The 15052-nt window shown below is 36.3% G+C and overlaps 1 protein-coding gene across 1 annotated transcript in view; it reads right to left on the reverse strand.

The window, feature by feature from the left end:
• The window catches only part of DNAH12 (dynein axonemal heavy chain 12), a 192536-nt gene that overhangs the window by 174740 nt on the left and 2744 nt on the right, over positions 1-15052 (reverse strand). Inside the window, exons 3-5 of the mRNA XM_074313144.2 lie at positions 9249-9330; positions 9020-9046; positions 562-751 (exon numbers count right to left, since the gene is read on the reverse strand). Coding sequence (XP_074169245.2) covers positions 562-751; positions 9020-9046; positions 9249-9330 — 299 coding nt within the window. The remainder of the gene's footprint in view (positions 1-561; positions 752-9019; positions 9047-9248; positions 9331-15052) is intronic.

Consider the following 15052-nt stretch of genomic DNA (forward strand, 5'->3'; position numbering starts at 1 on the left):
TTAATACTTGAAAATCCTTGCAAGACCTACTCAAGTCCAAGTTTCTAACTTTTGATATTGGATGATATAGTTTACTAAGCATTAAAATTAGTGTAAAACAAAATCAAGCTCTTTGTACTATTTTGACTTTACTTTGGAGGTGAATTCAGACATAATAAAGCTTCAGTAAGTTCTCAGTTTTTCACTTTCTGTCTACTCAAAGGTCACTGGCATAGCCACTTAAGAAAATTTATTCCAATAAAAACTGCAAAGATTAAATCCCTAATAAATCTCCCAAATCCATTAATTTAGCTTACAATCCAGTAAACAGTATAGCAAAAACAGTATAGCAAAAAGGGAAAAATCAAAAAGCTATTTAGCTAACAGGCATATAAAAAATTACAAAAAAATGCCTTGAATTACAAATATTTTGACTAGGTTATAGGCTCAAAATAAACACTTTAAATAAAAATAATATCCTAGAAATACATATAACTAAATATATAACATTCATTACCTTTGATTAGGAGGGGCAAGGGAGCAAAGGTAAAAGAAGCTTGGCATGTGTTATATGCTACTTACCCATATATCTCCTCATGCTTTTTTCAAAGTCACTTGATACCTCATTTATGAGACTTTCAACAAGTTCTTCTCTTTCTTTCCCTTCCTTTAAAGGCTCAGGTATCAGCATTAACATATGATCCAGCCATTCCTGCTGAATAGGTACTATAGGACTACTTTCTACACATTGCTTCATGTAAATATAGTTGAACTGAGAATGTAATAAGAAAAAATTAAATGTTCTAAAATGGTGTATATTTCAATGTAACTCCTGAGCTCTGTCTTCTCAGGACATTTTTTCAAAATAAAAATATCCTGCAAAATAACATATTTTCATAATAAAAACATTTTACCCAAAAGTACTATCTACAAAAATACCATTTTATATTATTGTTTATTTATGAGTTCTCACCTAATTAATGTTCTTAATATACTTTTCACTTTCTCAAGGCAAAACAAAGATCCTTTTTCTAACTTCCTTCATTCAACAATATTCATTAATTCACTATATATTCAGACATTGTTCCAAATGCTGAGGACATAGTAATAAACAAAACAAAGAGCCCTGCTCTCTTGGAGATTATATTCTTGTACAAAGCAATACAATATAATTTCATAAATTCTATAACAATGAGTAGTTCAAAAAAATAGACATGAACAAATGGAAAAGATAACACTTGATCTCGGTAAAGACATTTTTACATCATGAAAATTTCAGTTTGTACCAAAATTAATTTAATGCAATGCTAATAAAAACATCTATGTATGTTTTCATGGAACTAGACAAGGTGAGCATAAAGTTCATGTGGAAAAATAAATATGTGAGAATAGCCAAGAAATCCCTGAGAAAGAAAAATCTACAAGGGAGGACTAGCCCTAGAAGACATTAAAATATACTATGGGGGCAGCCGGATGGCTCAGTTGGTTAGAGCACAAGCTCTGAACAACAGGGTTGCCAGTTTGATTCCCACGTGGGCCAATGAGCTGCACCCTCCACAACTAGACTGAAGACAATGAGCTGCTGCTGAGCTGCCAGAGGGGCGGCCAGATGGCTCAGTTGGTTAGAGCACGAGCTCTCAATAACAAGGTTGTCGGTTCAATTCCTGCATAGGTTGGTGGGCTGTACCCTCTGCAACTAAGATTGAAAACAGTGACTGGACTTGGAGCTGAGCTGCGCCCTCCACAACTAGATTGAAGGACAACAACTTGGAGCTGCTGGGCCCTGGAGAAACACTTTTCCCCAATATTCCCCAATAAAGAAAAAAAAATAGGTAAAAACAATATATATATTATAAAGCTTCCCTAATTAGAACAGTGTGGTATGAGTGCATGAATAAACAGATCAGTAGAAAAAAATAGAAAGTCCAGAATAGATCTAATACATAGGAAAATGTCTATGTACTTGACAAATGTGGCATCTCAAATCACTAAAGCAAAAATGAAGGTTTATTTTTTTTTTAAGGTTTTATTGGGGAAAGGGAACAGGACTTTATTGGGGAACAGTGTGTACTGCCAGAACTTTTTTTAAAGTCAAGTTGTTGTCCTTTCAATCTTAGTTGTGGAGGGTGCCGTTCAGCTTCAAGTTGTCCTTTCAGTCTTAGTCGTGGAGGGCGCAGCTCAGCTCCAGGTCCAGTTGCCGTTTTCTAGTTGCAGGGGCACAGCCCACCATCCCTTGCGGGAGTCGAGGAATCGAACTGGTAACCTTGTGGTTGACAGCTCGCGCTCCAACCAACTGAGCCATCCGGGAGGCAGCTCAGCTCAAGGTGCTGTGTTCAATCTTAGTTGCAGGGGGCGGAGCCCACCATCCCTTGTGGGACTCGAGGAATTGAACTGGCAACCTTGTGGTTGAGAGCCCACTGGGCCATGTGGGAATCGAACCGGCAGCCTTCGGAATTAGGAGCATGGAGCTCTAACCGCCTGAGCCACCAGGCCAGCCCAAAGATAAAGGTTTTAATGAATAGTTCTGGGACAACTCATTAGTCATTTGGAAAAAGAAAAGAAAAATTTAATCAATACCTTCCACTATACATAAGAATAAATACCAAATAGTTCAGGAATGTAAGTTAAACAATGAAACTATCAAAGACTAGAAAAAAATTAATTATTCTATAACTTGAGTGTCTCTAAAAACTTTCTATGTTTCAAATTCCATGTACAAATAGAAAAAAATGATTGACAAATTCTGACTGCATAAAAATAAAAATGTTTGCATGGCAAAAGTCATAATATAAAGGTCAAAAGACAACTGACAACCTGGGAGAAAATATTTGTAACATATATCTCAAAGTGTAAAGAATGCTTAAAATTTTAGGGGATAGATGAAACTTGAGTACATTACGCTACAAGATAGTATAAGATTCCATTTATATGAAGTATCTAGAGTAATCAAATTCATAGAAACAGAAAATAGAATGGTAGTTGCCTGGGACCGAGGGAGAAGGGAAAGGGAGGTTATTATTTAATGAGTTTAAGATTCAGTTTTGCAAGATGAAGAAGTTCTGGAGATTGGTTGCACAACAATGTGCAAATACATAACACCACTAAACCGTACACTTTAAAATGTTTAAGATGATAAATTTTATGCTATGTGTATTTTTCAATTTTTTTAAGTTAGGGGAAAATAAGAACAAAAACCAATAGGAAAAGAGGCAAAAGATGAACCAGCATTTCACAATAAAAATATTATTAAAATGGCCCTTCAATGTATGAAAAGATTTTTAATCTCTCTTATAATTAGAGAAAGCAAATTTAAAGTACCCTGCAATACCATTTTTCACCTGACAAAAAATAAAATTATGACCCCCACATTCTGTGGTGATACAATGGGGAAGCAACTACTCTCAAAACCTGTGAGTAGGAAGGCAAACTGGCACAGCCCTCATGGAGAGAAATTTTGCAAATCTAACAAACTGCACATTGACCCAGAAGTCCCACTTTTTGAAATTGAAAACACACTGCCAACAATAGGAAAACACACATATACAAGGTTATTCATTGCAGCAAAATATGGGAAGCATTTGAGCATGGCTGAATAAATTATTATACATCCACACACTGGTGTTCTGTGTAGCAATAAGAAAACAATGAGGAAATGAAATCAATACATTGTGCACCTTAAATTTAATGTCGTATGTCAATTACATCTCAACAAAGTTGGAGAAAAAAGAATGAAGAAGACCTCTATGAACTGATATGGAGTGATTTCTAGGATAAAATGCAAAATATTTATGGTATGATGCATTTTGTGTAAGATAAAAGGGAAATAAAACATATAGGTTCCTTTATGAAAAATTAACACAGTTAAAATAAACCAGAAATTACTGAGATTGTTTATATAAAGGGAATGAGTTGGAATGGGTAGAAAGTACGAGGGGGTTCGGGGGGGAACAGGGTAGAAGGAAGGAATGGGAGTACATGTTTTGTTATAGTTTTGACTTTTAAACCATGCTATTGTTTCACATGCCCCAAAATAAAAGAAAATCAGTACGAATTGGGGTGGCAGAAGAAACTCAAAATTAAAAACAAACAGAAAGAAATGAACCTAATTGTAACTTTTGAACGCAGTATTTTGCTATATACCTTCAAAGTAAGTACAAACACTTATAAAAAAATATTGAACCACAGTGGATAGGTTTGTTTTTCACAGTGTTGTGAGTCAGCAATTTTACAACTGTTTATGTGTATTTTAGGATTTAACAAAATAAGTAAATAATTGTGGTTTATAAAAGCCAGGTTTCTTGCTGTCAGAGAAGGGAGCTACAAATACAGAAAAAGGAAAGACTAGAAGGAACCCTGTGATGTTGAACTGGAATAGGAGGCATCCGTATCATTTTTAAGACAGATAAATGATAGAAAGATGGATGGATAGATAGACACAATTTCCTAGTTCTTTCTACTGAGTCAAGAAGCAATGACATTCAATGTCAAAGAAAACACCTGGCATGCAACTCATGGTTTCTAAATACCATTGTCTACTAAAGAGAGCCAGGAATTCTTGGAGAAATGACTGATTCCAGGGTTAGAACAGGGAAAGTACAGGATGAGCCTAAAACATCTCTTCTGATGGTCCCCAATCCCTCACTGTATCAATGGACTGACTTCTAATAGTGAACCTGATGCCCTCCCCACTCCTGCGCTTCCCTCTCTCCCGAGGTGATCTCACCTCCTCCCGTGACTATAAATGTCCCCTCTATATGTTGATGAGTCCTAAGTCTGTATCTCTAGAACTGAGCTCTTTCTGAACTCTCCAGCATAGCTATACAAGACCTCTTGATCTCCTCAGCTCCAAATCTGTTCCTTCTTCAGTCTTAGCCATCTTCATAAACATCATCAATTACCCTATAAAATCACGCAAAAACCTTAAGAGCCATCCTTGTTTCCTCTTTACCTCACCCTCCATGTCTAATCTATCAGCAAGTCCTATCATTTCAACATCTAAAATGCATCCTGAATCTACCAATTCCATATAGCTCTATTTCTATCACTATTCTATTTCTATTTTAAACTACAATAATTTCTCATCTAAATTGTTGCTTCTACAACTAACTGGTTCTTCCTGTTATTTACTCTTGCCCTGGCCATAATCCATTCCCTAAAATGTCAAAGGGGTTTTTCTCACATCATTGTCAAGTGGCTTTTTATCATTAAAATGTAAATCAAATTATATTATTCCCATGAGTAGAATTCTCCAATGACTTCTCACTGCACTTTGAATAAAATCTGAACTCCTTACTATAGCTACAGGCCTTGGTGATCTGGCCCCAACGCTTTCTTCAAGTTTGCTTTATACTTCCTCCCACAAGCTCAGTCACGTTGGCCTTCTTTCAGTTTCTGGAATATACCAAATTGTTTTCTCCTTCAGGGATTTTAAACTTAGCTGTTCCTTCTGTTGGGAAATTCTCAACTCCAGATCTTCCCATGGTTGGCTCCTTTCTACCATTCAGGTCTCCAAAATGGCACCACCTAAGAGATGCCTTCTCTGACCACCTGCTTTCTATGGCCCTCCACTCCCTCACCAGTCACTAACATATCACCCTGTATTTCCTTCATAGTACTTGTCACAATTATTTGGTTTGTTTACTTGATTACTATGTTTTCCCCATTAGAATATAAGCTCCATTGCACAAAAACTATGTCCGTCTTGTTCATCAATCTTTAGCATCCAACACAGGACCAAGTACAAAGTAAACATTTATGAAGTATCTCATGAATAAATGAGTTAATTACAGACAAGGAAGATATTTTCTCAATCCCCAAATCTATAGCAGTTCTATAAAGCAGGTCAGTGTCAAGCTTTGAAATAATTATATAAAAAAACTAAGCATGAATAAAATTATTATATGACTGTATAGTGACAGGAAGTTTAAAATTCATTATTCTAATTATGTGTCCTTAACTTATACTTTTTTGTGTTTTAACTCTTTCACCTCCTAAAAGTATATTTGTTATATGTTAATTATATCTCAATTAGAAATATATATACACATACATTTGACCCTTAGAACTGAAGTATATATTCTTCCTTTATCAAAAAGATATCCATCTTGGGGCAGCCGGATGGCTCAGTTGGTTAGAGCGCGAGCCCTTAACAAGGTTGCCAGTTCAATTCCTGTATGGGATGGTGGGCTGCGCCCCCTGCAACTAAGATCGAAAACAGCGACTGGACTTGGAGCTGATCTAGTCCAGATTGAAGGACAACGACTTGGAGCTGATGGTCTCTGAAGAAATACACTGTTTCCCTATATTCCCCAATAAAAAATTTAAAAAAGATATCCATCTTTTCTGAATGAAACCATGTTCTTTAAAAGCCTTTATGAAAACTTCCTATTTTATGCCTTCACTATCATCTCTTCATACTTCCATAATAACACCTGTTATATTATACTGAACATAAATGTTTATATTTATTTATTCACCAAGTATTTATTGAGCACCACTACTGGTGCTCAACACCTTAATTTTTATAGATACAAAGATGATTAAGAAGCAAGTCCTAGCCTCAAGACTAAGAAATAGACCATTTTTATACATACTGTAAAAATATGAACAGAATACCTAATACAAAGGGCTAAGTAAATTAATAAAAATGGACAGAGTATAATGGGAGCAAAAAAGAAGCCATCTACCCAAACCCATAGGAATGGAGAAAGGCTTCCTAGAGGTGATGAGTGAGCTGAATTAGAGACAGTCAGGTAAAAGAAAACATGGATGGTGAGCGGATATGCCAGGCAAAAGCAGCAAGGTGAGAAATGCCGTATTTCCTCAATGATTAATAAGCAAGTCCATGTCAGTGAAGCATAAAGTATGATACAGTGAATGGCGAGAGAAGAGGCTAGCCTTGCATGCCATATTAAGTTTTAATTTTATAGGTTATGGAAAGCTATTGACGGCTATTTCAGTCAAGGCAAGAAATGAAGGCGTAATCTAAGGCTATGACAAAAAGAGGACTGATTGGAGAAGTATTCACAGCACTTGGGGACTAATTGTATGGCACACGGGTAACTGGGGAGGGGAAAAGAGAAGTGTTAAGCATGAGTGACTGAATGGTGATAACAACTACGATAGGGAATAAGGGGGAAGAGAAGTCTTTTGGAGAAAAATGATGAGTTCAATTTTTGACATGTTGAATTTAAGGTATTTGTGCATAAAAATCTCTGTGAGTCATCAATATATGGAAGGTAGTTGAAATCAGAAAAAGAGAGACTCATCCAGGAAAGGAAAGAAAACAGTGGGCCTCAAGTCAGGCAGGGAAGAGAAACCCATAAAGATGACAGAGAAATAACAGAACCAGAAGAATAAATATAATTTTAGCCATTCTAATGCATAGGTAGTGATAATTCATCATGTTTTAATTTGCATTTCCCATCAATGATGTTAAACATCTTTCTTGTGTTTATTTACCATCCATATACCCTCTTTATAAAATGTCTATTCATGTCGCATCCATTTTCTTATTGGTTTGTTTTTATAATGTCGAATTTTGAGAGTTCTTTATAAATCCTACATACAAATCTTTTGCTGGATATGTGATTTGTGAATATTTTCTTCCAGTGTATAGCTTTTCTTTTCATCCTCTTAACAGGATCTTTCACTGAGCAACAGTTTTTAATCTTTTATGGATTGTACTTTTTGTGTCATATCTAAGAATTCTTTGCCCAGCCCTCAGTTTTCTTCTAAATTTTCTATAGTTTTACATTTCTCCGGTGTTTTCTTCAAAAGTTTCAAAGAGTTTTACAATTTACATTTAAATCTATGATCATTTTTTCAGTAATTTTTGTACAAAGTGAGAGGTTTAGGCTGAGGTTTGGGATTTTTTTGTTGTTGTTTATTTGTTTTGTTTCTTTATGGATGTCCTATTGTTCCACTCTATTTGTTGAAAAGACTGTCCTTCCTCCATTGAATTGATTTTTGCACCTTTGTCAAAAATCAGTTGATTGTATTGTGTGGGTCTAATGGGTCATCTGTTCTATCCCACTGATCCATGTGTCCAATTATTTAAAAGTAAAACAGTTTTTAAAAAGTTAACTGGAGGCACAGTGAGAGAAGTATTGAAAGAATATCCTTAGGATTTGGCGAGTATTGGTCCCTGGTTACAATGATGAAGTGGTGGAGTTCCTAGAAGCTAGATTGCCAGGAGCAGTGGGTTTTTATGCCCAACTACCTAAAACACTAGAAGGTAAGAACTGTGGAGGAGGAGCAAGTATGCTAAACACAAACACAAATATGTCTTGCAATTCAACCAGCTTCACAGTAGATATTTATGAATGTTTTGAGATTCTTTTATATCTGTTCTTCCTCTTAGTAAAGAGGAAAATCCACAGCCAAAGTCTCCAGAAAAGTTGAAAGGCAGAGGGAAGAGGAGGAAGAGTATTTTTAAGCAAAATGAGGTTCCTCCAAAGATCCTCAACCCATACGGAGGCACCCTGAGTCCTCTATCCCCAAAGGGAATTTTAAGGGACTTAGAAATTCTGTACCCATGTCTGGGAACATGTTGTATACATTCTTCTTCTGTGTAACTAGCTCCATGAGTTTCCATATTCCTTGCTGTTACAGAAATGTTTCATATCCTAGTTCCATGTTGTGACTCATGCAGTATCTTTTTTTTAAATCTCTGGCATCTAGCATGTGACTAGCACACAATAGATTCTCAATAAATAATCATCATTATATCAACATTAGAACAATGAAAAGGGAGATGCATTTCCTTTATAGTTGTCACTTTGAATTTCTCCTTTCAGTTATTTCAAATAAGAACTATCTACAACTAATCCTCAAATAACAAATGGCAACAATATAATTCTTAAAATCCATATTGTCATCCATGACATTCTTCTTCCTTTAGGCAGAAAAAATTAAAATCTCAGTTTCTAAATTTCTCTCTTTTCTATAATGGCACTTAGCAGGTGGTCTCAGAAGGAGCTACTTTGTAATCATTTCTTTGAATATTTTCAAAACAATAAATATAAAAAATTGAACTCACTCCTTTCTTTTTAATTTCACTGGTCATCTGTCAAAAGCAAACAAACAAGACATAATTAAATCAAAGAGGGAAATTTTTAAGTAATTTAAATTTTTAAAATTAAAATATAAATACTTTAAAATTTATGTATTATTCTTTTAAAATATTAGTTATATTAAAATTGACTTAAAATAATTAAGAATTAAAACAGAATAAGGATAAACTTCTTAAAGGGAAAACGTAAACTTACAGTTGGAGGATAAGCTGGCTCTGGTGATGAATGTATTCTTTTACCCAGTGTTCTGTCTAAATTTCTTTTAGCTCCATCGATTCTGAAATATGTAGTTAGAAAAATGTATGACTCTCTTGAAGATACCACTCATATATTATTAAAACATTACAATTTGAACATTTTTTTCAACTATACTTAAAGAAAAGATAGTCAGGAGTTCTTTATCTTACTGAATTTTTTTATGAGAAACAAATCCCAATAGCCATTATCAATGAGACCTTAATTTTCAAATTCTTCATGTGTAATGTAAAAGGATGAGGCTAAAAATAAAATCAAATTTTTTTCCAATTACAAAAAAATTTGATGCATTATGGGTCCTTATATATATTATCTCTGTTCAACACCACCCTTTCAGAGAAGCCTTCCCTTACCCCTTATATTAAGTAGCACTTTCTTCACTATCTATTCCTTTATCCTCACTTACCTTGCTTCATAGCACTTATGACCATTTGTTATATTACATGTTGTAAACTGTTTGATTCATTATCTTATCCTCAATGCCCAGTACAGAACCTGGCATATAGCAGGTGCCCAATAGTTTTGATTGTATGAATTTATCATCCATAAAATAGAAGTTCATCTTTAAATAAAATTATGTCATCATATAATCCATTATCTGTCACCAAATACTTATTGAATGCTTATATTATGCAAGACACTCTACTAGGTTTTATTGAAATATAATAGCAATAAATCTCAAGGAATTTATAAACTGAAAGGGTGAGAAGATAAAAAAAAAAAAAAAAGAGTGCCATATGAAAGGCATGGGGCCCTGATGGTTCATGGGAGGGACAAGTTCACTTCCGCCTGGAGATATCTGTAAAGGCTACATGAACAATTAGCATGCGGAGTGAGCTTTAAATACAGAATAAGATTGCAGGTAGAGATGTGATTTTCCTGGGTAGATGTATCTAAAAATCAAAGACCCTGAGAAACAGGAAGGCAAGGGAATGATCAAAGGAAAAAAAACAGGATAGGGAATTATCTAATCTACCCAGAGGTTACCAGACCAGATGGAGATAAGATTGGAGAATTGGATTGGAACATCCAGCTAAGGGCCTCAGATAGCAAGCTTTTTCATTCAATAGACAGTGGAGAGTCACTGAGAGTTTTTGAGCATGGGAACATTTTTAGGAAGACAAATCTACCAATTTGTAAAAGTTAAATACAGTGAAAGAGACGGTCAATGCAGAGAGAATACAAGTAAAAAAAAAAAACAAAACAAAACAAAAAAAACTTGAGAAAGAAGATTGGAGGATGCCAAACATGACAAGGATGAGAAAGAACAACTGACAGAGGCAAAGAAAAGATGGTCAGAGAGGCAAGAGGAGAACCAAAAGTAATTTTGAGGAAAGGAAGGCCATTGGAACCATAAAAGCATAGACTGGTCAACTCCATAAAGACAAGGACCACGTCTACTTTTCTCACTGCTTTATCTACACCACTTAGGAGGTGTGACCAAAAACTACAGTGAATGTTCAGATAAAAAAAAATTATTACAGTAAAAAACACATTGCCATTAATCCACCTCAAAATACTCCCCCTTGCTTCAAACACACTTATCCCATCATTCTTGCCACTTTCTGAAGCAATTCTGGAAATCCTCTTTCGTGAGTGTCTTTAGTTGCCCTGTCATGGTTACCTCAATGTCCTGAGTCATTTGACTTTGGAGAAGAGCCAGAAGTTGCATGGTGTCACATTGGTGAATAAGGTGGATGAGGACACACTGTAGTGTTTTTATTTGACAGAAATTGCTGTACCAGAAGCGATGTGTGACATGAAGTGTTGTCATGATGGAGGATGATTTATGGCACACTTTAAAACACACCTTCTCTCAACCATAGCTCATGCCTGACTGACTGCACCAAACAAGTTGAAATTTGTCACACACAGTTACTAAGGTTCAATATGCCACTTGTATCGAAGATCCCTGCCTTTTCGCTGGATGGCACTTGGCAGCAGCATTCACTATATTTTGTGATCGCAATGGAAATGCTCTGTGTCACACATTGCTTCTGGTACGGCAATTTCTGTCAAATAAAAACATTAAGGTGTGTCCTCATCCACCTTTTTCACTGGATCTCGCACCGTGTGACTTCTGGCTCTTCCCCAAAGTCAAAATGACCATGAAAGGTAAACGTTTTGAATTGCTTCAGGACATTGAGGCAGCCATGACAACGCAACTAAAGACACTCACAAAAGAGGACTTCCAGAACAGCTTCAGAAAGTGGCAAGAAAGATGGGATGTGTTTGACACGAGGGGGAATATTCTGAGAGGGATTAATGGCAATATATCTTTTACTGTAATAATTTTTTTTTATTTAAACATTCACCGTATTTTTTTTTTATCACATCTCGTAGATAGTATCCATCAAGGTCAATAAATATCTGTGGAATGAGTGATCAGAATAGTGGATTTGGAAAAGATCTTGCCTGTCTAGTTCAGTATCTTATTTGATGCATGAATATTCTCAAAAATATCAAGTTGTACAGTGAGGGGGGATAGCATTCATCTCTTTCTGAGGTAGCCCAATTTATTGTCAGCTAGCTCATATTCTTAGAAACAAATTTCTTATGTTGAGTTGTATCCTTGTAATGTCTATCTTCTGGAGTTATATACAAAGAGTCATATTTTTCTTCTGTGTTACCCTTCTAAAACTTAATGATACCTATTCAGTTCCTTCAACTATTCCTGTCAATAAAAGTTACCATTTATGGTGAATTTATTATGTTCTAGGTATTAGCTTAAGGTCTTAAAAGCATTAATCTTATCTCTATCTTACAGATGGAGTAAGATGAAGTAAAGTTACCTGACTTGAAAATTTCACATGGCTAATAATCTGCAGAGATGGGATATGAACTCAGGCCTTTTTGATGCCAGAGTCTATACTCTCACCAATTAAGTGAATCAGCTTCCTTCAAATGAGGTAGTTTCAAAATTCCTCACTCTCCTCTGTAGCTATTATGGTTTATCAACATCTCTCTTAAAATGTGATCCCAGAATGCCAGATGTTGTTTGACCAGTGTGCAGTGAAATTTTTTTCTCCCACATTCCAGACAGTTTACATTTATTAAAGCAGCATAAGACTGAATTAATAAACTTTTTTGAGTAGCTTCATTTACTGAACCTGACCAAACTAAAATTCCAAAGGCTTTTTCACATGAAGTAGAAAATGGGCCTGGAATATCCTCCTCCCTATTTTATTTAACCATCAAACCCAAGGTCAGACTTCCCTTCATCCATCATTCTGACCCAAACAGCCTAGCTCTCAGGGATCTACACTTTCAAGGAATTTGCCTTATACTTTCGTATGATAGTTGGTACTCGCTGGCTTGCACTGTAATTATCCCAACATAAATATGCCTAATTTCTCTGAGCTCTTTATGTATAAATGCTACCCCTTGGAATAGCAACAATTTCCTGGAGTGTGTTTTTTCCTATGGCTATAAGTGAAAACAGCTGGGAAGAATAAGAGAGAGCCTTTTCAACTCCATTTTGCTTTGTGTTTTAACAATCAAAAACAAAGAAATAAACCAAAACTGGATAATTTCAAAGGACTGTGTGATAGACTACATGCAATGAAGGAGAGAAAAGCTAGTCTGAATCAAGAGGGAGACAACTGGCCAAGGAAGAAGTAGATCATTCCTGGGATTCTGGAAAGCTACAAAATGATTTTGGTTCAGCCAACTGTTCCCAGGAACTGGTCCCAGCAGGGAGCCCAGTTCAGCCTACCATTCAATACTGTACATCTTACCTCACCTCTGGAACTCTCTTTATCCACAGACTTCACCCCACCTTTGAAAGAGGGAAGACTACATTCCTAGTGTCTAACAGGTAGAGGTAAGCAAGGAATGGAGAATCACAAAATCCATGGTCATCCAGAAAAATGTGTTTCTGGTATAAAAACTTTTCATTCCAAATGCATTTTTCCCAAATAAAACACATGGCAATTCTAATCTCAGGATTAATACAGTACTCTGCTTCAGGTTACTATTTTGAGGCAGTATTTTTTATTAAGCACCTAAATGAGGGGGGTACAACTTACAGATCTGTGCAAAGCACAATACAGGTAAAGTTCCTCCTCAAAAATTCATTCATAGGGGTCAGCCTGGTGGCTCAGGAGGTTGGAGCTCTGTGCTCCTGACTCCGAAGGCTGCCGGTTCGATTCCCACGTGGGCCAGTGGACTCTCAACCACAAGGTTGCTGGTTGGACTCCTGGACTACCGCAATGGATGGTGGGCTCTGCCCCCTGCAACTAACAACTGCAACTAACAATGGCAACTAATAACCAGGAGCTGGGCTGCGCCCTCCACAGCTAAGATTGAAAGGACAACAACTTGACTTGAGAAAAGAAAGTCCTGGAAGTACACATTATTCCCCAATTATTCCCCAATAAAGTCCTGTTTCCCTTCCCCAATAAAATCTTAAAAAAAAAAAAAAAAAGAAAATTCATTCATTCACCAACAACAACATGCCAGACACTGTTCTGTGTTGAGATCTCTGTTCTTAAGTATGTCAAAGTAAATTAGAAGAGAACAACAACTAAGAAAATAAATAATAATACGTCGTGTTATAACATACTCTGCTCTCTCTACTTATGACATCCTGCTCTTCTGCTTTTCCTCCTACCTCACTGGAGGCACTTCTCCAGTCCATTTGCTGGTTGGCCCTACTCTACCCAACATCTAAATATCATAATTCTTAAACGCTTAGTCCTGGGCTTTCTCTTCTCAATTCTCATATTTCTGTCTCTCTCTCCCTCTCTCTCTCTCTCTCTCTCTCGCTATCTGATTTCAACTATTTCCTCTAAAAATCATCTATATCCTGTTGACTCCCAAATTGGTATCTCTAGCCTATGCCTTGTCTCTTATACATCCAATTGCCTACTTAACATATTTCCCCTTAGATGTCACATAGCACCTCAACTCCAAAAAAGAATTATTGCTTTCAACCTCTCCGCCCCATCATCTCCTGAACTTCCAATTCTCTATAAATATAAACACTACTATCCACCTTGTTACCAAAGGCAATCCAATGGTAAGTCCTATTGATTTGGGAGCCAAAACATACTCGTAAATACCCTGTGAATCGACTTCTCTCCTCCTCCATTGCCTCCAGACTTATCTCCAAACCACCATAAGCTCTCATCAACTACATGTAGTAGCATCCTATCTGGTCTCCTTGTTTCCTTTTATTCTTGCCCTTTCCCCTCCACCTCAGTCTATTTTTAATAGCCAGAGTGATATGTTTTAAGTGTAAGTTGGATTTCATGTCTCTTCCCAGATTAAAACATTTCAATGGCTTCCATTGCACTTAAAACGGAATCTGAATTCCTTATCGTGGCCTTTCACAATCTGCCCCTACCTTTCTCTCCATCTTCACCTGATACCACTCTTCCCATGGCCCCTGATACTCTAGTGACATTGGCCTTCGCCAATTCCTAGAACACACTAAAAGCATTCATATTTCAGGGCTTTCATGCTTGCTATTCCCTTTGCTAGAGTGCTATCCCCATGTTTATTTAAATGACAAGTTTTTGATTGTTTAGATTTTCTACTTTAATATCATCTCCACAGGACTTTCCTGCGACGCCCCTAGGAACACCTTTCCTGTCACTCTCTATCCCACTATCTTCTGTCTTCACAGTACCTATCATTATCTAAAAGGCCAATATACTTTTTAAAAAATATATCTACTGTCTGTCTCCTCCCATTAGCATATAAGCTTCTCTAAAGACACAGTCCTCTGTGTTGTGTTCTCT

The sequence above is a fragment of the Rhinolophus sinicus genome, chromosome 5, assembly GCF_057876585.1.
Source record: "Rhinolophus sinicus isolate RSI-liver-muscle chromosome 5, RSI-T2T, whole genome shotgun sequence".
Lineage (NCBI taxonomy): Eukaryota > Metazoa > Chordata > Mammalia > Chiroptera > Rhinolophidae > Rhinolophus > Rhinolophus sinicus.